This window comes from Erpetoichthys calabaricus, chromosome 8, assembly GCF_900747795.2.
Source record: "Erpetoichthys calabaricus chromosome 8, fErpCal1.3, whole genome shotgun sequence".
NCBI lineage: Eukaryota > Metazoa > Chordata > Cladistia > Polypteriformes > Polypteridae > Erpetoichthys > Erpetoichthys calabaricus.
This window is the reverse complement of record NC_041401.2, coordinates 16,825,523-16,851,021: the sequence shown is the minus strand read 5'-3', so window position 1 is coordinate 16,851,021 and position 25,499 is coordinate 16,825,523. Positions and strand designations below refer to the sequence as shown.

Below are 25,499 nucleotides of genomic sequence, written 5' to 3'. Positions count from 1 at the left end.
TGAGAGAAGTTGCAAAATCAACTGGAAAGTTCAAGCAAATTATAGAAAACAACCAGATCTAAATCCGTTAAGTAATTCTCTCATGAAAAGCGGAGAAGACATACAGAAAGAACGCGCTTGAACCACGAATTTTTTAAAACCGTTTCGTAGCGAGCACCTATGGGCCAAGGGTAACCTACATTCCATATTTCAAGTCCCAAGTCCTCATGATTCGGGAGACTTCGTGATGAGTGAGTCAGTGGTATTTGGCATATAAATATGCTGTATATATATATAAATAATTGCATGCAGTAAGCAATGATAGGGTAATGCTAGAAATTTGATTCTGTTGATCTTGACAAAGTTTTTAAATGGGAGAAATATTTTGAGACTTATCCAAGTCTCTTCCTCAGTCTCAATTGAGACAAATGGGTGAAGAACTTGTCTGACAAACAACTCACCCAAGCAGAGAAAAACGTCCTTTCTAAAGGGTTAAATTTTGCGGTCACACCGAAACAAATCCCGCTAGTGGAGCTGATTACAGCCACAGAATCTGCTATCAGAAACAACAACATTGCTGATTTGGAAGCAGAACAACTGCGCATAAAGGTTTCGGCATGTCTCAGCAATGCAAAACCCCCTGCATCCAATATCAGCATTGAGGAGAGGAAGGCCCTCACGGCACTCAGCAAGGACAACAACATCATCATCCTTCCAGCGGACAAGGGGAGATGCACAGTTGTGCTAAACCAGACAGACTACCATGAGAAAATTTTATCTCTGCTCAGTGACAAAAATACTTATGAGCCCTTAAAGCGAGATCCAGGTAGTGGTTACAAGAAAAAGGTGATAGATTGTCTTAAGCAGTTAGTTCAGGACAATGCTATTGACCGGACCACATACCACAGATTATACCCAGGGGAATCTACACCAAGTCTGTATGGTCTACCAAAAATACACAAACAGGGTGCTCCTTTAAGACCCATTGTCTGCATGATCAATTCAGTCACGTATAACATCTCCAAGTTCCTGGCCGCTGTTCTTAACCCGGTGGTAGGCAGCTCAAAACACCACATTCAGAACACTTTGGATTTCGTGGAGAAAGTGAGAGAGGTCATTATGGAGGCAGAAAAAACCTTGGTCTCATTTGATGTTACATCTCTATTCACTTGTGTCCCAGTGACTGAAGCAGTGGAGGTAGTACGTAAGAGATTACAGAATGACCCCACGCTCAGTAAAAGAACCTCTTTCAACGCAGACCAAGTGTGCCTGCTTTTGGAACTGTGTCTTCAATCAACATATTTCATATACAAAAGCCAGTACTACAGGCAGAAGCACGGGTGTGCCATGGGTTCCCCTGTTTCACCTATAGTAGCCAATCTATATATGGAAGAAGTGGAAAAGAGGGCTCTATCATCCTATCCTGGAACACCACCGAGCCATTGGTTCAGATATGTGGATGACACCTGGGTGAAAATCAGATCTCAGGAGGTACCACAGTTCACAGACCACATCAACGGGGTGGACAAACACATCAAGTTCACCAGAGAGGATATGAAAAATAACAAGCTAGCCTTCTTAGACTGTGAAATTTCCATCGTCAACGGGGGACATTTGAAAGTGGATGTGTACCGTAAACCCATACATACGGACCAGTATCTAAGGTTTGACTCTCACCATCCACTAGAGCACAAACTAGGTGTCATTAGGACTCTACAACACAGAGCTAACACCATTCCCACAGACTCAGAGGCCAGGGAAGCAGAAGAACACCACGTCAAAAAGGCCCTGAGTAAATGTGGATATCCCAGCTGGTCCTTTGTCAAAGCAGGGAGGACACCTAAAGAACGCTCCAAGCGATTCATGAGAGAGGAAGGACATCCACTGCCTAAGCGAAAACCCTTAGTGATCCCGTATGTGTCAGGAGTATCGGAACAGCTGAGGCGCATTTTCTCGAAACACCAGGTCTCAGTGGCTTTCAAACCCCAAAACACGCTACGCCAAAGATTGGTCCATCCCAAGGATCGGGTCCCACGGCACAAACAGAGTAACATAGTTTATGCAGTTAAGTGCCAGGAGGAGTGCCGTGAATTGTACATCGGGGAAACCAAGCAGCCACTGGCTAAGCGCATGTCACAACACAGAAGAGCTTCCATGTCAGGCCAGGACTCCGCAGTCTATTAACATCTACAGGATAGTGGTCACTCCTTTAAAGATGAAGAGGTGCACATCCTGGACAGGGAGGAGCGCTGGTTTGAGAGAGGAATCAAGGAGGCCATTTATGTGAAAAGGGAACGACCATCTCTGAACAGAGGAGGGGGCCTAAGGGTACATCTGTCGCCATCTTACAATGCTGTGATTGCAGCCATTCCTCAACCCTCTATGAATGGTTCACACGTCTACTAATCAGTGGACAATTTGCATATCACTGATCAACTGGCCCTTTGTCAATGGTGCTAGTCTCTGTGATTAAGCAAAGGTACTGTTTATAAGGTTGGGGAAACCTGCAGTCAACTGAGACTGAGGAAGAGACTTGGATAAGTCTCGAAATATTTCTCCCACTTAAAAACTTTGTCCAGATGAACAGAATCAAATTTCTAGGATTTCCTTACCTGGATTATTGAGCATGCATCGAGACATCGATAGGGTAATGATGAATCATGGGTAAATGTAAGGAATAATTTTTATACTTTGATTTAATCGAATTCTTATAGTATTTGGTTTGTCAGTTTAGCTAAAGAAAGAGCATAATATAATAGGGTATATAAAAATATAACATGAGTCCTCAGAGTGTAAAAATAAATATTTATAATTAAAATTACTACCATTATTATAAACTGTCTTACAAATTGATGGCTTAAATAGCAAGCTACCCATCAACAATGCGATTTTTAATATTGTGTGTTAGTCATTATGTAAGTTTGTTACTTTCTACAGAAATGTGAAGTACAAAAAGCAGTTTCACGTGTTTTACGAAATGTGACGACTCCTTTTCTGAGCGACAAATTCTGTGGCAACGATACCACTGAAAGCGTCTTTGAGTGCTGACGAGTTCGCAGTCGTCCGATGCTGTTAGGAATTTGAAGCCATTCTGTAGCTGCAGTTGAATTTTATAAGATCACATCTGTCTGATGAATTATTATTTTTTATTCATTTTGCAGACTCAGGGTAGATGGTAAATTAACACCAATACTGTAGAGCAGCCTGTGGCTTCGAAATACGCATGTGCTGTTTTGATCCTCCGACACTCGCAGTGCTGCGTACTGCGTTATTTCAAATTTGAAAATTTTAACATTAAAATATTTCTCGTCATTTTAAAGGGGGCGTATAAATAAGGTACTGTGTGTTTGTGTAATTTTTAAGTTTCATACCTGTCTTTTTTGTTTTATTATTTCATAATTAAAAAAAAAAAATTTACTTGAAAATGCCGTCCTGAGTGGCCCCTGAGGTGATCGGCTCTTCGCATCACTGCACGCGCTGACCATGGACATTGCCATTACTCAATTACTTTAAAAATTAATGTCTTTATTGCTTAAAAAATGTGTTTTGGGAAAATGTGCCATCATACGGGGTTGATTCAAAAGAAAACAAGCGTGTCTACCTAACTACAGTATGAAAATAAAATTGTAAGTTGTTTTCATGCCTGTCTGTTTGTTTGCTAGTCACGTAAAAATATCTGAACTGATTATCATGAAATTTTGTACGCGAAATACAGTTGGTCCAACTTAAATTAAAAGGGATATGTCGTGTCGAGGATATAACAGCAGGGCCGGGGGCAATTCAAAAACAGGTGCCAGTGCTGGGACTACAATTCCCATCATGCCGCAGGAGTGCGCGAGGGCTGATGGGAGGCCCTGCCTTCAGCATACACTAAGGTACGTACAGCGTTTTCTTCTCGGCTAATTTGGATAACAGTTTTAATATCTCGCAGTGTGATGCCCACGTTGTCTGTTGTTGGCGTAACATCCTAGAACCAGGACACTGATAATCGTGAATCGAGCTGGGAGAAATAGAGCGATTGAGGACACGCAACAGTAAGAGTAGGTGCAAAGTGTGTGTTGTTTTTTGTTCTCAAACTGTTTAAAACAAAGTGCTGTGCAATCTTAAATAAGTCAATAAATAATCCTGAATAAAATCGGCGCATTTGTGGAGGTAAAAATCCAAATAAATAAGCAAACCATAAATGGGTTAAAATACGGTCAGAATCGCCACCGTAAAAAAAAATTCACAAGCCTCAGAGCACCCGTCTGCTTCTATTACTGTATATACTTGCGTATAAGTCGGGTCTTGAAACGCAAAAAATCGATCATAAAACCAGACCCAGACTTATACGCCCGTTCAAAAATGCAACACTTAATTTTTTTTTTCATCTTCTTGCCTCCTCCAATCTCGCATCGAATTTTGTTGCAGCAGCGCAGTTACCAATTTCTTTCGCTACTTCAATGACGTTTAATTTAAAACCAGTTTCATATTTTCTTCTGATCGACTGTTCCATCGTAGATAAGGGATGCTCTTATGATAAAGGAGTATGAGGGTGTGAGATACACAAAACAGTGCAAATGTCTCTTCAGAATAGTTCGGGTATTATACCGTGTGGTCATGTAGGCACAATACATAGAAAAAAAAAACAAAAACAAAAGGCCATGTGCCCCGTGGTTACACTCTCAGGTGGGCATTAGCATATCATAATCTCTTGATTCAATAGCGTGAGTTTTCCGCATTCAACTTATAAAACGACATTATAAAATACCGGAAATTATTCATAATCTCTTGAACCAATAGCGTGAGTTTTCCGCATTCAACTTATAAAACCGACATTATAAAATACCGGAAATTATATGGTAAAATCAAGCCCGACTTATCCTCCAGAGAACTTATCCATGCGTATATACAGTATTCACCCCCTATGGTCTGCTCAGGGTCCTGTCTTCTGTCTAGTGCGGTCAACCATTGTTTGACTTTTGTCCACATCACCATCCCTCACCGTCCATGAAGACCCCACGACCCCTCCTTCCTTTTCCCACTGCTATCCCTCGGCGTTCCTCAGACGTCTCATAGCGGTCGTTCACTCCAGCTTCCCTTTGTTGCTCAGAATGGGCGACCCTGTTTCAGTAAGTAAGTTCTTCTATTGGGTCCACAACAAACGGTAGTTAGCACTCTAAGATTTCTTTACTTGTCTTCTTCGCATGTCATACAAGTACCGCGCAGAACCCTTTAATGAATACCCCCCCCCTCCCCCATATTTCGGTGTAACATTCAAATATGCTCCACATACTGTTACAGACGTCACCCCGGAGTGCCGCTGCTCCACACAGGGTGTCTTCCACGACCGCCTTGCCTCCTCTCTGTGGTGCCTGCACCGCCACAACCCTGACATTTCTTTTTTTTTCCCCTCTTCATAGATTTCATGTTCAGTTTTCTCACGTTTTGGTTTCATCTTTCCCTTCTCACTTTTTCCTTTCAGATCTTCCTGTCGCTCTCCTCACTCACGCGCCAGCCTCCGTTCAAGTCGGTCTACCTCTTTCCACGTGTTGGAGTGCACCGTGCCTCCACTTAGCTAGCGATACTTGTTTTGTTCAGCAGACGTTATCATCTAGAGATTATTAAGGAGTAACGTTTGACGTTTTTGAGAGGGCAGAGATATCACGACGACGTGCTTTTCTCCTCACACGGGGGACGCTCTCCCGGCAGAGCTGAACACGATCAGATACAGTGGCAACATTTGACGTTGGAGTGTACCTACCTTCCACTTGGCCAGAGATACCTTGCTAACTTTTTACATTTTTGGCAAAGAGATCACCGCTACATTCTCACCCCTGATAGCAAAACCAAAAATATTGTATATTAAGAGACCCTCAGATACGAAAGCTATCAATAAAAAAATCTTCTCATTACAAATGATTAAACACTAATAAAAAAAATTTAAAAATGTAAAGTTTGTCCTGTTTCACTACTGCATGGGCAAAGCCGCTGGGGAACTTTTTAGTCATATAATAAAATTTAACTTTTGTAAAAGAAATTTTTGTTTTTGAAAATTGTTGAAAATTTCTGGGGAGGCTAGGGTTATAGGGCTATAGAAATGCTGGGGAGAGCAGGAACCTGCTGGCATTTCACAAACCTTTTGTCATCTATTCCTGGTTGTCTGTGCAACTTGTTAACTGATCAAAATAAATGAAGGTGTCATGTCTCAGACAGGGCTGGGGTTTAAATTCACGTTTGACGTCTCTTTTGCTCATTTTTGATTCTTTTATGTGTGTTGATTATTCTTTTATTTTTTTTTTTGTTTTGTCTATGAATATCAGCTGCTCTTGTTATGATCCTTGTGTTCTGTGGGTGGTCCCCCAAGAGACAGGGCCACCTTGCCACGCACCACCAGGAACTGCCCTCCTCCAACCTAATATATCCTGAGGGTACTGGGGGTTGCGTTTAGTTTTGTTAAACTTGACTTGATTGTGTGGAATGTTACTTACTTTTAATAAAATCAATAAAAAAAAAAATACAAAGGATCTTCCACAGCTTCTGTCAGTTCATTGTGAATGTGCTGTGGAGTTGGTGAGTTGATCTGATTGGGTTTTTTGCATGAATTTGGACCTTCGTTCTCTGCATTTGACGCCGTTTCTGGATTATGATTATTGGGATTTTGCTTGAATCGGATTGGCTCAGTGTGTTTGGGCAACTCCTTTGCTTGTTGTGCTCCACGGAGCTTCATAATTATTGAAGAGCATTTTGGGAGGATCATCTTTTAACTTTATGTACGGTCGGTGCCCGTCCTTATGCCTAGCCGGGGTTTGACAGTGTTATTCCCCTCTAGTGGGTATTATGGGTAGTGTTGTGGACTTGCGTGCTTTGGAACTCTTTGTGCCTTGAGCTGTTCGGGACAGAGGGTTCTTTCTGGAACCTGCGTGTAGGTGGTCTTCATCCAAAAATGGTCCCGCTATGGCATTGCTCTGTGAAGAGGGTGGGTTGTGTTTAGCCGTGTTGAATTTCCAAAGGGCTGCCTTCTCTGTTTAGTGGGCACTTTGGCTACTCCTTATGCTCCGGGTTTGACTGCGTTTCTGGATTACGGTGTTTGAACTTTGCTTGCAGTGGATTGGATTGCCTTAGCGTTTCGATTGTAGCTGACATCATTTTGTCGGATGTCATACTAACTCAGTTCCTTTACTTTTAAACCAAGCAAACAAGCCTCACAAAAAGAAAGATTCTTGGGGTGTGCTGCCATTATGCAAATTGAAGTTTACATGTCCATTTCTAGTATAGTAAGACCCCACTTAACGCTGCTCCGTTTAACGCTGTTTCGGTATTACACGGTTTTTGATCGATTCACTTTGTAGTCACATAAAAGCGCAGTTTTCTTTCGCCGCAATCACACAACTTTATTAGATACTCGCATGCAGTCTCGTGCGCGTATCAGTGCAGTACATTATGTATGCCTGCTGCGTCACTGTTCATTGTCACTGTTCATTTATGATTGGTCATCAACGTTATTGTGTAAGGATAGAAACATAACATTTTATTTGACTGCAATAAATAACAATTATCCCTTTTTTAGTTTTAAAATGAGCGGTTGCAAAGAAAAAGAAAGTAAAATGACAAGAAAAAGCATTTCGCTGGAAACTAAAATGCAGGTGCTCAGACATTTAGATGCAGGTGAACGCCAAATTAGCGAAATTAGGTTTTCTGAAGATGAGGAACAAAAAGAACTTTCAACGGATTTTCTAAAAAAAGTTTAGCCACTATTATGGAAATTATGGATCAGTTTATACAAAATGATCCAAATTTTGCTTAAAGTTCAAATGAAGTGTCGTTGATGTGATGCCTGGCTATCGACAACTGCATGCTGAACGACAGAGAAAAAGGCAAACGACGTTAGATGACTTCTTCACAAAGAAACAAAAAGGGTCAAATGAGGAAGAACCTTCCTCATCACAAACATAAATTATGTATTTAGCTGAATATTTTGGATTTTCATGAATGATTTATGAATAAGAATCTATTGGCAATAAAAAGTCTATCATGAATGTAATCAAAAAGTATGTATGTATGTATATGTGTGTGTGTGTGTGTGTATATATATATACTGTATATATATATATGTATATTACTCTTTGCATTTATTTGACAGTAAACTATTTCAACCATTCTATGATCTGCTCCTCACAAACTGAGGGCACCGTGGCGGATGTTAGCAGATTGCTGGCCAACCACAAGCGTTACCTGGTAGGCAACCACCCATACAATCAGATTGTGACACAGACTATGAATGCCATGAAAATATATATATATATATATATATATATATATATATATATATATATATATATATATATATATATATATAAAGTGTATATAGTGTATATACACACACACTATATATATTGTGTGTGTATGTATATAATATATAATATATACACACACACTATATATATTATATGTGTGTGTGTGTGTGTATATATATATATATATATATATAATATATATATATATAAATAGTATGTGTGTGTACTGTATATATACTGTATATAATGTGTGTGTGTGTGTGTGTGTGTTACAAAAGAAATGATAAACTTTTTTTATTCTCTGTCCTCTTCCTGCTATCCCCATTATTTATGTGTTATGATGACCTCATTTAGCGCTGGGATTTCTTGGAATGTATCCGCCACGTTAAGCGGGGTCTTATTGTACAACGAAGTTAAAGTTCTTGGGCATTACATTATGAATAATTTGTGTGGAAACAGCATGAATGAATGCCATTTATTTTGGATACACTTTAAACAAACATACATGCAGATAAATAAATGCAATATGACAGCATTTAAATCAGTGGGAATCAATAATTAAATATGTTGTGCCCAGTAGGGGCCATCAAAACCCCAGACACAAGTTCCAGGTTCAAATAATCAGTTATTTGACCAGATGCCTTCCACAGGTTTCCAGATGTTTGGCCCTCCACAATCCTCTTTTTCTTCTCCTCCTCCTCCTCCACACCCGACTCCAATCAACTTGCCAGGGTGAGGCAGAGCGGCTCCTTTTATCACGGACCCAGGAGAACTTCTGGTGCCAGTGCATTACTCGTAAGCATCCCAGATTCCAGCAACACCACCCACTGGTGGCCCCCTCGCAACCCAACAGGGCTGCTCTATGGGACTACAGCTCCCAGCATGCCCTGGAGGTGTCCATATGGGTGCCATAGCCCAGGGATGATGCCACCCATCTTGTCGAGGGGAGTTATCCTTGATGCCCCCGCCAGCCCATTACACTAATCTCCCAGCTGGGTAAGGTTCTTCAGTCCATCCCTGCCAGGATGCCAGTGCACCAACCTCCAAGATGGCATCTGCCCAATCTTCTGGCACGTGCAGGGATTAACCTGGCATTCATCTTTGCCATTCAGTATGGTGGCCTCCCAGCCAGGTAAGGAATCATGCACCATCTCGGTCAGGACACCAGCCCCCCCCGCCGTCCATCAGTGTCCTGATGTGTGCCTTTTGTTGCTTATTTCGTGTATGTATTTACTAGCCACGGTACCCGTTGAAGACAGGGAATAGAATAATTAAAAAACACATTTGCCATCTCTTATTCTATGTGTAGTTTCAGCGCCTTTCCTCAGAATCCTCACGTGTGACTCTTCGCACTGTCATTCTGAGGCGCCTTTCTCACCGCCTGTCCATGAGAGGACTGTAAGATTTAGAGAGTAGCGTAGCAAACCAGATACATGTGGGCCATTATTCATTCCATGACAGTAGACAGGTGGGCCATTTTACCAGCCTTCTGGGTATATACCGCTATGCAGCTGCCCTGAAAAACAGCCAGCCAGGTTCAAAGGACTCTCATGGTACAGAGTCCACACATATAAGTTCAGCTTTTCTTGATCTGCTGTATCCTGCCTACTACACTTTACAGACTTACATTGTATTGGGAACCTTTTCAAAGCCCAAAGAACCAACTTGGAATGCAGAGAGCCCTTCCTGGAATGAAACCGGTCTTTGTGGAGGAAAGGAACCACGCAACCCATTACGGCGCCATGTCAGAACCGAGTCGTTGTACACCTTTACACCGTCTCTATGCCAGCGCTCCATTTGTCAAGTAAGTGTGTTTCTGTAAAGCCCGATCTCCGACTCCTATTGTTCTTGAGGAGCTCCCCGTCTCCGCTCCTGTCCTGTCTGGTTTTACACTCGCTCGCCATCTTTGAAGGTGACAATCACGGCCTGTCTCATCTGTGTTTACTCCTCCTCATGTGTCCCCAACTTGCACTTTCTCTTTCATTGGGTCACCAAAGACAAACTGACCAATCAGAGGGACTGGAGCCACCCAGACCTCCCTGTTTTCTTCTATAGTAGTAGATTTAATTATTTCTGTGCCACTGAGCACAACATGGAATACGCCATGAAATGAAAACGGCCACTTTCACCCATCAGAGTGGAGTGGGTGGGCTCTGGCGAGTGCTGCTTCGTGATTGGTGCCTCAAGGAAACACTCAAAATGACTGACATCACATAGACACAGCTGGCTCTAAATTACGACAAGCTTTGTAATGAGTCATTCAAACATTAGTTAGCCATGAAAAGTGACCAACCAAAGGACCTGCAGTGGAATCAGCCGTCCACCAAACAACCCCCTGGTCAAGTCAAGTTAACATGGGTGGCAGGGACGGAGAGGATAACACTGTGTGAGGAGACCGCTTATTGTTAAGACGCGCTCATGAAGAAAGGTGCTTTGTAATGTACTTGGAGGAGGCACTCGTGATGAAAGGTGCCGCTGCCTCCTAAATGCTTCATGGAGCAGCTTACTGGGAAAAGCACCATGTGGACTGAATCAATGAAACTGTGGCCATAATGGAAGGCATCACGGAAAGATGAAGACCCCTACATCGAGATTCGTCTGTGTTGATTATGAGAGGCACCACCTACCGCTGAAGGTGCCTACAGAAAGCTGGGCTGAGCGTGGAAAGCACTTGAAAATGGCAGTCATAGCGAAAGAAATGTGGGAGCAAGCCATGGGGGGCAAAATGGCATCTCATGAAAGGGGCTTTGTCAATGGATGAGAAGATGCTCGTCATTAAAGGCACTACTGTATATACTGATGGAATTCACATACAAGGGGCTTTGAGGTCGAGCTCATTATGAAAGGTTTTAGGTGAAGAAAGGCACATTACAGGAAATGATGGGGAAGTGGGCCTGATATTCGGCTCTGCAACCCCTACGTCTAAACTTTTTTAAGTTATGAGAAATTTAAAAAATACATAAATGTGAGTGTATATATATGTGTGTGTGTATATACAGTCATATGAAAAAAAAGTTTGGGACCCCCTCTCCGCCTGCATAATAATTGACTCTCCTTTCAACAATAAAGATAACAGTGGTATGTCTTTCATTTCCTAGGAACATCTGAGTACTGCGGTGTTTTCCGAACAAAGATTTTTAGTGAAGCAGAATTTAGTTGTATGAAATTAAATCAAATGTGAAAAACTGGCTGTGCACAAATGTGGGTCCCCTTGTCATTGTGCTGATTTGAATGCCTGTCACTGCTCAATGCTGATTACTTACAACACCAAATTGGTTGGATTAGCTCGTTACGCCTTGAACTTCATAGACAGGTGTGTCCAGTCATGAGATATAAAGGGATTTAAGGTGGTCAATTACAATTTGTGCTTCCTTCCCTTTGACTCTCCTCTGAAGAGTGACAGCATGGGATCCTCAAAGCAACTCTCCAAAGATCTGAAAACAAAGATTGTTGAGTCTCGTGGTTTAGGGGAAGGCTACAAAAAGCCATCTCAGAGGTTTAAACTGTCAGTTTCTATAACTGTAAGGAATGGAATCAGGAAATGGAAGGCCACAGGCACAGTTGCTGTTAAACCCAGCAGTTCTGGCAGGCCAAGAAAAATCCAGGAGCGGCATATGAACAGGATTGTGAGAATGGGTACAGACAACCCACAGATCACCTCCAAAGACCTGCAAGAACATCTTGCTGCAGATGGTGTATCTGTACATCGTTCTACAATTCAGCACAATTTGCACAAAGAACATCTGTATGGCAGGGTGATGAGAAAGAAGCCCTTTCTGCACTCACGTCACAAACAGAGTCGCTTGTTGTATGCCAATGCTCATTTAGACAAGCCAGATTCAGTTTGGAACAAAGTGCTTTGGACTGATGAGACAAAAATTGAGTTATTTGGTCAGAACAAAAAGCGCTTGGCATGGCGGAAGAAGAACACCGCATTCCAAGATAAACACCTGCTACCTCCTGTCACATTTGGTGGAGGTTCCATCATGCTGTGGGGCTGTGTGGCTAGTTCAAGGATTGGGGCCCTTGTTACAGTCGATGGTTGGATGAATTCAACCCAATATCAACAAATTCTTCAGGATAATGTTCAAGAATCAGTCACAAAGCTGAAGTTACGCAGGGGTTGGATATTCCAACAAGACAATGACCCAAAACACAGTTGGAAATCTACAAAGGCATTCATGCAGAGGAAGAAGTACAATGTTCTGGAATGGCCGTCACAGTCCACTGACTTAAAGATCATTGAAAATCTATGGGATGATTTGAAGCAGGCTGTCCATCAAATTGAACTGAACTGGAGAGATTTTGTATGAAGAATGGTCAGAAATACCTCCATCCAGAATCAGACACTCATCAGAGGCTATAGGAGGACAGCGTCTAGAGGCTGTTAGATTTACAAAAGGAGGCTCAACTAAGTATTGATGTCATATCTCTGTTGGGTGCCCACATTTATGCACCTGTCTATTTTTGTTATGATGCATATTGCATATTTTCTGTTAATCCAATAAACTTAATGTCACTGCTGAAATACTACTGTTTCCATAAGGCATGTCATCTATTAAAAGGAAGTTGCTACATACATATATATATAATATAATTTGTATATATATATACTTGTGTATATATAGTGTGTGTATGTATGTATATTTGTGTGTATGTATGTACATGTGTGTGTATTTGTGTGTGTGTGTGTATATATATATATATATATATATATATATATATATATATATATATATATATATTGTGGGATATGGCTGGACATTCATCCTGGCCAATACCCCCAGGCCGCCAGATGGAGCCCTCCCTGCAACATGGGGGTGCCCCGAATACCAGCAGGGCCTCATGGACATTGGAGTTTTACTGCACAGCCCTGCTGGATACCATGGGGACCGCAAGGGGACGCTGCAGGGAGGACCAGGGATTGCTATGTGCACTATAACCCGGAAGTACATCCTAGACACAGGGACAGAAGAAATGATGTACTTCCGGGATGAAGAAAAGGAATTTTCACCTGACCCGGAAGTGTTAAGAGTCACATGGACTGAGGGACAGAAACACTTCTGGGTCAACAATTATAAAAGGACTGTGGGAAATCCCAGCAGTGAGCTGAGCTGGGTGGAAGGGTGGCAACGTGTCTGGGAGTGGAGGATTATTGATTATTGTAGTGTTTATTGTTTATTTATGAGTATTGTGGAGTGAAGGGTGCTTGGTGCACATTATTATTATAAAATAAAGTCATATTGGGCTTTTATCTGGGGGCTATTGACATGAAGTTTTCACCAGATGTCAGTAACAACCCAAGTAATCCACACTTACATAGAAATTACAACAAATAAGTCTATAAAGTATCAGTGAAAATGAATATCCGCTGGTTTAGTGAAAATCGATTGGCCTCTCAATCCCGAGGTGTCACACAAGTAGCATCTCATGATGGGTAAAAGCACAGAACTTTCTCAAGACCTTCACAACCTTACTGATGGCATTGGTGACAGACGTATTTCTAAACTTCTGAATGTTCCAGTGAGCACCGCTTGTGGTCGTAATCTGGAAGTGGAAAGAACATCATTTTACCATAAACCGGCCATGACCAGGTGCTCCTCGCAAGATTTCTGACAAAAGAATAATCAGAAGAGTCGTCCAAGAGCCAAGGACCACTCATGGAGAGCTTCAAAAAGACCTGGAATTAGCAGGTCCAGTTGTTTCAAAGAAAACAAGAAGTAATGCACTCCACCGCCATGGCCTCTACACATGATCACCACTGCTGAAAAGAGAGCACGTTGAAGCTCGTTTAAGGTTTAACATTTGGAGAATCCAATAATATAGTGAGAGAGTAGAGCCTGGTCAGAGGAGACCAAAACTGAGCTCTTTGGATATCATTGGACACCCCATGTTTGGAGGAGAAATTGTGCTGCACATCACCCCAAAATACTGACAGATGTCATAGAATTGAAGGGGATGAATGGAGAAATGTAGCGGGACTTTCTTGATAAGAATCTGCTGCCATCTTCCAGGATGCTGATGATGAAACGAGGGGCGGACAGTTCCAGCAAGACAAGGATCCCAAACACACAGCCAAGGAAACTCACAATTGGTTTCAGAGAAAGAAAGTAAAGCTACTCGAATGGCCAGTCAATCAGCCACCTTGAAAATCAATGGAAAGAACTGAAGATCAGAGTTCATAGAATAGGCCTCAAGATTTGAAGACAGTTTGTGTGGAAGAATGGGCCAAAATCCCACCTGAGCAATGCATGCGACTCGTTTCTCCATACAGGGGGCGTCTTGAAGCTGTCATTACTAACAAAGGCGTTTCTACTAAATATGAAATACATTTCAGTAAGCGTGTTCATTACTTTTTCCCTGTGTCATTCCACTTTATTACACATAACTTAATTTATGGACTCATTTGTTTTAATTTCTTTGTATGTGTGGATTACTTGGGTTGATACCGACATCTGGTGAAAATTTCATGTCAATAGCCACATTAGAAAAACATTTATCGGAAAAACGTTAACACGTTCAATACTTATTTTCCCCACTGTATGTACAGTATGTATGTATGCATGCTATAGACATCATGGGCACAAAGCAGGGACACCAAGGGGGCAGGGCAAAGGACTCCCTCCATATGGGCTTTAGCCAGCATATTGTAAAGTCACATTTTTATGGTTCCTTTATCTAAAGATATCGTTTCAATGAAGATCAAATCTTGGGGTGCCCTTATTTTTTCATACACATACACGCTGATAGAAAAATGAAACACAACATTTATTGCGGGACCAAAATTTCTTCCTTTTTTGCTGAAATCAAAATTAAGAACCAAATCTAACAGGAGAAACGGTCCCAAGATCTGAGCACATGTCTGTCAGGCCGTCATCGCCTCATGTGACCACCTCAGCACTGCGGGACCCTGCTAACTATCGTGGGCTGCATCAGGAGGAGGAGTATAGGAACCTCATCAAGGACTTGGTTAGGTGGTGCGACTCAAACCACCTACACCTGAACACCAGCAAACCAAGGAGCTGGTGGTGGATTTTAGGAGGCCCAGGCCCCTCATGGACCCCGTGATCATCAGAGGTGACTGTGTGCAGAGGGTGCAGACCTATAAATACCTGGGAGTGCAGCTGGATGATAAATTGGACTGGACTGCCAGTACTGATGCTCTGTGCAAGAAAGGACAGAGACGACTATACTTCCTTAGAAGGCTGGAGTCCTTCAACATCTGCAATAAGATGCTGCAGGTGTTCTATCAGACAGTTGTGGCGAGCGCCCTCTTCTACGCGGTGGTGTGCTGGGGAGGCAGCATAAAGAAGAAGGAAACCTCACGCCTGGACAAACTGGTGAGGAAGGCAGGCTCTATTGTAGGCATGGAGCTGGACAGTTTGACATCTGTGGCAGAGCGACGGGCGCTGAGCAGACTCCTGTCAATCATGGAGAATCCACTGCATCCACTGAACAGGATCATCTCCAGACAGAGGAGCAGCTTCAGCGACGGACTGCTCTCACCGTCCTGCTCCACTGACAGACTGAGGAGATCGTTCATCCATCACACTATGAGACTTCAATTCCACCCGGGAGGGTAAACGTTAACATTATACAAAGTTATTGTCTGTTATACCTGCATTGTTATCACTCTTTAATTTAATATTGTTCTTTATCAGTATGCTGCTGCTGGAGTTTGCGAATTTCCCCTTGGGATCGATCGATCTATCTATCTATCTATCTATCTATCTATCTATCTATCTATCTATCTATCTATCTATCTATCTATCTATCTATCTATCTATCTATCTATCACGTTGAGCCACTGAGTCTCCAAGTCTGCACTTGTCAGATGTCATTCCATTGCCACAGAAGGACCTGATGAAGCTGCTGGCCATTGATAGACCGAAGGTCACATCTCCATACACTGGACATCCCAAAGGTGCCCGGTGGGTTTATGGTCAGGAGTGATGGCTAGCCAAGAGAGCATCTGCACACCAGCAGGGGCAGAGGTAACAAAAGCAGGTGTGTGTGTGGCCTGATATTGTTGCCCTGCTGTAGTAGATGGAAGCAGAGGACCTCTCTGACAGGTCACCTTGTTCCAATGTCAGCTGTGTGCAGCCTGGCCGTCCCTGTCATGTCATGGTATCTGCTGGCAGACTTGGCAGCAGTATGGGCAGCAGATCCCTGAGGTGGACTTGTGTGAAGTGTCAGTCCGGCTCTGGTTTGGTCATGAGAGGGTGACCGCATATTGGACGGTCATCTCGCCTGAAGTCGGGATACGTTGTCTGGCCATACTGGCACGTGACGTGTCTACCTGCAGTTTGTCGATGGCCTTCTTTACTAATACATGTGACATTCGAGGCATTATGGAATGACAGAGAAATGACAAGTGTTTATAAAGTTTACCTTGTTCTTCATGGACCTCACTGGGCAGCAGTGTACCTGATGTGTGTTTGTCACGTTTTGGTGCCCAACTTGCTCATCAAAGGGCTCAAACAAATGGACAGCGTTTTGTGGAAGCTCACAAGCCAGGAGTTTATTGCTGTTATGTTCCTTTTTTCCATCACTCCATATTTACAAACAAGCTTTTGCACACTGACTGATTGGACGTTGACGGCCGGCCATACCTTGAGCCCCAAGTCGAGCTCCTTAAGTGAGCGTCGTATTTCGTGGATCAGGATGTTCATTCGTTCACACTCCTGAAAGCAGACGAGCAGGTAGGGGGAGCGCTCTGCCGTTTTGGACGTGATGTCAGCCATGTTGTACTCTTCCGGAAGCTTTTCGAGGATGTCATCGAGGATCATCTTGACCTGCAATAGGCACAGCAAACAGGCTTTGTTCATCATCATCATCATCATTATTATTAGGCTTACAACATTTGAGATTACATGGTGTCAGTAGTGGGATTTGAATCCACAACCTTAGGGTTTGAAGTCCAAGGCTTTAATCACCACACCACACTGTCTGCCCAATTGGCCTCCACCATTCCAGCACACAAGTGTATCAATAATGCAGCTTCTTCTCATTCCCTGAAACAGCTGACTGCAGGTCAGGACAGAAGTGACTGGGGGGGGGGGTGCCATCCAGCCCACTACAGGACATCACTGACCTACAGCCACAGAAGGCACAATGATACTCCTCTCACTGGGTCTCCTCTCACGTTCCCTCCATTTAGAGCTTGACTGACCACTGGCCACCAGTGGGCACATGACAGTATATAAAATGTAAATGGGCAAGAATCAAATGCCTCATGACCACGCCCACCATGGGAGCCAACAAGTGCCCAGGCACACCAGCGGGCACCGTGCCCAACACTCACCTTCTCTTCCGCTGTCTGTGTGGCTCCCTCCCCAATGGCCGAATCCCTGGGCTGCAGCTCCAGTAAAGTGTGGAACAGATTGTCCGATGTGACCGTCAGGAACTCGATCTCGGCGTTTGGGTGGAGCCCATAATGCACTGGGCTCTCGTGAGGCAGCATGTCATCAATGAAGCGGTGGTAGCCCTGGTAGTCCAAGTTAGACGGCACCACAAAGCCAGGCGTCAGGACGAGCTTCCTGTCAAACTGAGAGAAGAGTGAGTACAGTGAGACAAAAGGAAGGCGCCGTACAGAGTGGGCAAAGTGAAGAGAAACAGAGACCAGGGCAGAAGGCGCTATATAGAGCATACAGAGTGAAGTAGAATACAGAACTCCCAATGACAGAGTAAGGGGAAACGGCCTGTGATGAAAGGAGCTATACAGGGGGCAGAGGCGGCCTTAGGGGTGTGTAGGGCCTAGGGCTGACCAACCCCACGTGGGGCCGTTACGTCAAGCACTGTTACCGATATGTGTGGACTGTAGAAATGTGAATTTAATAAAAAGAATAATTTTAGGGTAACATAGCATTCATCTTAGAGAGACAGCATGGAGGCTTAGTGAATGTCAGAGACCTGCTCAGGCACCAGGAAACCAGATGACGGTCAAGTGGACAACAAAATGTACACTGAGATTTAAGAAATAGTTTAGGAAAAATACTGAGATGGTCAAGTAAATAAAGAATGTACCAGAAGAAAATTTGACGTAATATATGAAATGTACTGAAGGATGACTAAGAAATCAGCAAATGTCCTATAAACAACGAGAATGAACAGTTATGTTATGCACAGAAATTTCAAGGGTGGTGTCTCATCTCAAAGGTATAAGAAGAACCAGAATATAATATAACAGACTTTTATTTTATTCTAGCTGATTACCCAGTGGCTTCGCTCACTGAGTGCAAGGGGAAAAAAATAAAATGTAGTTTTTATAAAATAAGTTTGTTAATTGCCAATTTTATTTTTATAAAATAAAGAGCACTTCCAATAACATAGAAATCAAAATACTGTAAACAACATTATTAACATCATTATCATATGAGAATATGAAGTAATATATAAGAAGCACATTGCATATAAATATCCATCCATCCATTCATTTTCCAACCTGCTGAATCCGAACACAGGGTCACGGGGGGTCTGCTGGAGCCAACACGGCGCAAGGCAGGAACCAATCTCGGGCAGGGTGCCAACCCACCGCAGGCATATAAACAAGGGGGCTCCGCCCCCTGCTCACTTCGCTCGCCTACCCCCGGCGTTGGGTATCCTGAAATACATTGTTTGTATATCCGTCAGTCGAGCTCGTTCGTTTTGAACCCGTGCCTGCTTTGCTTCCGCAGTTTCAGACGCGCGTTTACTTCACTCCGCAGTGGTGCCACTCACAATATAGCGGTGAAGCCTGCGCCTTCCGTACTTTATGGACACGTGGGGCCTCCATAGCCTCTTCTGTTTGAATCTGGGCTGCAGCGCAGAGTCCTCTTATTTGTGTGGCTGTGTCGGTAGTCGTCAGCTATGGGCGCGTTGTTGCTTCATTACTCATTCACGTCAGTTGAGCTCTTTTGTTTTTGGGCCGTGACTCCTTCGTGCGTGGCGGATAAGACTTTGCGTGCAGTTTATGAGACGCGCGCTGTACGCGCCTGCGCAGTACGTCTCATGGTCCCATCGCCGTGTCCCTGCGTCCATGCCATCCGGTTTACCATTCTCGGTTAGTAATATGGATATAAATTATTAAACAGGAAAATATTTTGATAAAAGAATTTGAACAGCATATAAGAAGTGTATAAATTATTAAACAGTAAAACATTAACATTTAAGAAGTAAAGATACATTGAGTACTACTGCAGTGCTTTCGGGTATACGACATTTTTTGTTTGCCCATTACGTGCATAAATGTATACAGTAATCCCTCGCTATATCGCGCTTCGCCTTTCACGGCTTCACTCCATCGCGGATTTTATATGTAAGCATATTTAAATATATATCGCAGATTTTTCGCTGCTTCGCGGGTTTCTGCGGACAATAGGTCTTTTAATTTCTGGTACATGCTTCCTCAGTTGGTTTGCCCAGTTCATACAAGGGACGCTATTGGCAGATGGCTGAGAAGCTACCCAGCTTACTTTTCTCTCTCTCTTGCACTGACTTTCTCTGATCCTGATGTAGGGGGTGTGAGCAGGGGGGCTGTTCGCACACCTAGACGATACGGACGCTCGTCTAAAAATGCTGAAAGATTATCTTCACGTTGCCATCTTTTGTCCTGCTGCTTCCTGAAACGACATGCTGCACGGTGCTTCGCATACTTAAAAGCTTGAAGGGCACGTATTGATTTTTGATTGAAAAACAAACTCTGTCTCTCTCTCTCTCTCTCTTTGTCTGCTCCTGACGGAGGGGGTGTGAGCTGCCGCCTTCAACAGCTTTGTGCCGCGGTGCTTCGCATACTTAAAAGCCAAACAGCCCTATTGATTTGTTTGCTTTCCTATCTCTTTCTGACAGACTCTGCTCCTGACACGCACTCCTTTGAAGAGGAAGATATGTTTGCATTCTTTTAATTGTGAGACAGAACTGTCATCTCTGTCTTGTCATGGAGCACAGTTTAAACTTTTGAAAAAGAGACAAATGTTTGTTTGCAGTGTTTGAATAACGTTCCTGTCTCTCTACAACCTCCTGTGTTTCTGTGCAAATCTGTGACCCAAGCATGACAATATAAAAATAACCATATAAACATATGGTTTCTACTTCGCGGATTTTCTTATTTCGCGGGTGGCTCTGGAACGCAACCCCCGCGATGGAGGAGGGATTACTGTACATTTTTTGGTGTACCTACCCAAGAACACGCGACATATAACTGACCGTGGGAGAAGTATGGATTTTAGACACGCGTTCAGCTCATCCTCTGGTGTCCCTCATGGAATAACTGGTAATGTTTGACGAAAATCTCCTGCGAGTAAAACGACGGTACCTCCCATTATTTTGGTAGGATCTCTGAGATCTTGCATTGTTCGGTTCAAGCTCTTTTATGTGCCATGGTGCACTCATCCCAAACTATTATCTTTGAATGTTGCAAGACTTTTGCCTTTCCAGAGCCCTTGCATATGTTGCAAATTGGATTTCCGTCGTGAGCGAGGTTTAATGGTAATTGCAATGCCGAATGTGCTGCACAGCCTCCATCTAATAATGTAGAAGCGATTCCCAATGAGACTACAGCCAGAGCTATGTCATCATTCGCTCTCTCGGCAAGAATCAGGTTTATTAAGAATGTTTTTCCTGTTCGTCTGTGGTCATACGTAATTTCCGTTTCAAACGTGACAAGAATTTTATATATATATATATATATATATATAAATCATTTGGGTGTAAACCAACGAACCAACCAGAATACAATGTAAGCATTGATTGACGCTGTATGTAACTTCAGTAGTTTATAAAATGAACGTCTATTCTTTGTTGCCTCTGACCATTCTGACCAGGCAGTAACTGACTGCACCCTCCAAGGCGTTGTGCTGAGGAGTAATTAAAAGACACCATGTACAGCTCTTCGCCTGCCCGATTATTGACTTGTCCTGTTAGAGGATGTCTCTTTCTTTAATAAGACTTCGCTTGCCAACTGTCCGCAGTTGTGAGGTGTGGGGCTGAACGCACCTCAAGGAGACGCGGCTGCTCCTCCGAAACCCCTCTTAATGGAAAGCTAATTTTTTTAACTCCTCTTTGCTCGATCAGTTGCTGCCAATGCCATGTTATCTGTACTTCGCTGGCATACCCCTTTCCTCCTCTCCCCACCTGCCAGCGCTACGCGCCCTTGTAAAATGGGAGGCTGAACTCACCAAAGAAGACACGCTCACTCCTCCGAAACCCCTCTTAAACGGTGATACATTTTCCTACTACCATTATCTCTAACCTGTTCTGCATGTGCATCACGGGACTTGCTTCCAAAGGTTGTAAGTATGACATGAGTTGTCTGTCCCAGGGGATGTGAAAGTGTCTCTCTGCAAAAGATCAAATCTCCTCGCTGGAAGTGTCTCGTCGCAGGATTTTTTTATATAATAGAGAGATGTTAAATTTCGACCACAACATACACCGGATTTTCTCATTACAGTATTCAACTAAATTTTTGCAAGATAACACACTGACTTTATCAAAATATAACGATATAATCTATTAAAAAAGTGTAATTCATAATTCATGACAATACCACCCATCCATCCATCCATTGTCCAACCCGCTGAATCCAAACACGGGGTCACGGGGGTCTGCTGGAGCCAATCCCAGCCAACACAGGGCACAAGGCAGGAACCAATCCCGGGCAGGGCGCCAACCCACCGCAGATGACAATACCATGACAGTGCAAAATGCGATGAGGTGTCTCTACTACTATATGGTTTACAAAGCCTTCAATAATCTGCTCCATGCTATATTTCAGAATGTCTGTCACCTTACACTCCCAAGTCGTAACCTTAGATCTTCAAATGAGGGTCTGCTTAGAATTCCAAGAGCTAAACGTAAAAGAAGTGCTGAGGCGGCCTTCTGCTGTTAGGCACCTCAAATCTGGAATAGCAGACCGATAGAAATCCGTCCATCCATTATCCAACCTACAATATCCTAATTACAGGGTCACAGGGTGTCTGCTGGAGCCAATCCCAGCCAACACAGGGCGCAAGGCAGGAAACAAACCCCAGGCAGGGTGCCAGCCCACTGCAGGGCACACACACACCAAGCACACACTAGGGACAATTTAGGATCGCCAATGCACCAAACCTGCATATCTTTGGACTGTGGGAGGAAAGCCACGCTTTATTGTAACATGGCTTTCTCAGAGCTTCATTTTAGTTTAATCCTGATGCTCCGTATATTCAATTAATTACACTGCACAACAATTTTTTTGAAAAGTCTTGCTTCCTGAAAAGTTTTTGCTTCCTCCACGGATTTCTAGATTCGGACTCATCATATAGGGCAGGGGTCAGCAACCTTTCAGTGGTGTCGTGCCGAGCCTGTGTTACAATGTTATTCCGTGTGCCGACATAATTCTACCAATTTTGTTATATATAGCAATTGGTCCGGTTATAATAGACTTCAAAAGTATTGTCACGCCAACCCGGACACAGACAGGCAGGAGACGGGTTTTGCCACAGTACACCCATTTATTTACATAATACAGTGCCCAGATTACCAGTCTTGTCAACACATCACATCCATATTACTAACCGAGAATGGTAAACCGGATATGGACGCAGGTACATGGCATGCCCATGGACGCAGGAGACATAGTGCGCAGGCGCCGACAGCGAGCGAAGTCTGATCCACCGAGAACGAAGGAGTCACAGCTCAAAAACGAAGGAGCTCAACTAACGTAAATAAGAAATGAGGCAACGCGCCCATAGTTAACGACACAGCCACACAAAAAAGAGGATTCCGCGCTGCACCCCAGAGTCAAACGGAAGAGGCTACGGAGGCCCCACAGGTCCACAAAGATAGTACGGAAGGCGCGTGAAAGTACGAAAGGCGCATGCGCCTACAACGCGCTTCTGAACTAAACGGCCACACTACACAGCATGGCCCACGTGCTTCTAACACACCTACGGAGGCCCCACAGGTCCACAAAGATGCGAGCCCGCATGGATAAAAACAATAGACGTGGGCGCCTACAACGCGCGTCTGAAACCGCGGAAGCAAAACTGTCTCGGCTCCAAATCCAAACAGCTCGACTAACGGAGCTACAAAAACGAGCCCGTATGGACAAATACAATGTACATAGACGCCTACAATGCGTGTCTGAAACTGCGGAAGCAAAGCAGGCACGGGTTCAAAACGAACGACCACAACTGACGGAGATACATGCAGAAGCGAGCCCGCCTGAATACAATTAATGAACGTAGGCGCCTACAACGTGCCTCTCAAACAGCAGAGTGAATAGATAAACGGCAAAGAAAGGAACGACAGACGGCCGATAAACAATTCCGCCAATTAGCTGACAACGCATTCTGTAATGAGTGCACTATTAGTGGACATTCATTAGGATTAATGAATATACTTCCTTTGTTCGTCATCTACACCTTTACACTCCAATATATCTCATACATTCATCAATGTATTTCGGGTTACCCAACACCGGGGGTAGGCGAGCGGAGCGAGCAGGGGGTGGAGCCCCCTTGTCACATCATAATTCCTCTTTGCCGCCAGTCCTTCTGCCTCCACTCCTCCTCAGGCTTTTCTCTTCCTCCTGACTCTGGCCAATTTATGAGTGAGGCGGCTCCTTTTTATAGAGCTTCTCCTGACCACACCTCCAGGTGTGGCAGAAGTGTGACCAAATAAGGCCCTGGAAAGGTCCATGCGCCCCCTGGTGGTGGCCCCACTGGAAACTAAGATGGCTGCCCTCTTATCGGCCTGGAGGAGAAACGGTCCTGCTAATACTAAAGGTCCTTCCACACTTTGGGTGTCCTGGCCAGGTAAGGATTCCGGCCACCCGCCACAGTATATACTTTTGAAGCCCATTATAACCAGATCTTATATTATTGCTCATTCAACATTTTAAAATACGTATGTGCAAAGAATGTTTTGTCAGACTCTATTATCATTATTATTCCTGGTGGCTCCATAATCCGTACTAACTCCAACTTTCTCTGCTGTTCTTTTTCCGGTTTTCTGTGCTGCTGATCTGCGCCCCCCCCAACACCTGATCAAAGCACCGAGATGTCCCTACATTGATGGATTGAAGGCCAGAGGTCCACATCACCATCACCATCAAGTTCTTCCATGTGAACCCTGAATACCACGAGGACTGATTGAGGTCATTGATGTGAGGTAGAAGGCCTAGAGGGGGCTGGATGGTCTCGTGGCCTCGGAACCCCTGCAGATTTTCTTTTTTTTTTCTCCAGCCGTCTGTCCTCCCTGGCCATTAGACCTTACTTTTACTCTGTGTGATAGTTCCCTAATTCTATTTTCTTATTTATTTTTGTTTTTTTTTCTCTTTCTTCATCTTGTGAAGCACTTTGAGTTACATCATTTGTATGAAAATTTGCTCTAGAAATAAATGGTGCTGTTGTTGTTGTCGTCATGCAGACATTAGCAGGGCCTCTTCTAGAAAGTGTGCCCAAATTGCAAGTATACTCGGAGTCTCGATATGCAGGATGTCATCGTCATAACTCACGTTGATGTCATGTCAGCCGGTTACGTTTTTTGTGTATTAATATTCAGATAGGCGGCACGGTGGCGCAGTGGGTAGCGCTGCTGCCTCGCAGTTAGGAGACCTGTGGTTCGCTTCCCGGGTCCTCCCCGCGTGGAGTTTGCATGTTCTCCCCGTGTCTGCGTGGGTTTCCTCCCACAGTCCAAAGACATGCAGGTTAGGTGCATTGGCGATTCTAAATTGTCCCTAGTGTGTGGGTGTGTGTGTGTGTGCCCTGCAGTGGGCTGGCACCCTGTCTGGTGCCCCATGTTGGCTGGGATTGGCTCCAGCAGATCCCCGTGACCTTATAGTTAGAATACAGTGGGTTGGATAATGGATGGATGGATGGAATATTCAGATACGTTTTATGGCCTACAAATAAAATGTGAGTTTCAGTGTTTCGACAGCAAGTGTGAATTAATGTAGAGGTATCGTCATGAAATCTCTTACCGGTTTCCAGGTTCAGAGACAAAAATGCACTTTTCTTGACTTCCGATTGGAAAAGTCGTTGATGACATCTTTGTCATCTAATCTGGATGCAGTGTCTTTTTGTATAGATAGGAGAAGCCAACCCAGTGCCTGATGAGCTAGACTTATTTTAGGAAAGGATTATACTGGCGACCCTTTTTGGGCGATGAAGGTGGACATTGGAATGTTTTCTAAGACGTACATGGACGGAATTCGACATTGAAGAGGGATTTTAGAAGGGTTCCTCTTAGAAGCATCTCAAATACATATATATATATACTGGAGAA

At 43.7% G+C, this 25,499-nt stretch overlaps 1 protein-coding gene across 1 annotated transcript in view; it reads right to left on the bottom strand.

Moving 5' to 3' along the window:
- Positions 1 to 25,499, bottom strand: part of dnah9l (dynein, axonemal, heavy polypeptide 9 like) — a 514,436-nt gene that overhangs the window by 26,910 nt on the left and 462,027 nt on the right. The window contains exons 66-67 of the mRNA XM_051930607.1: positions 17,560 to 17,802; positions 16,868 to 17,050 (exon numbers count right to left, since the gene is read on the bottom strand). Coding sequence (XP_051786567.1) covers positions 16,868 to 17,050; positions 17,560 to 17,802 — 426 coding nt within the window. The remainder of the gene's footprint in view (positions 1 to 16,867; positions 17,051 to 17,559; positions 17,803 to 25,499) is intronic.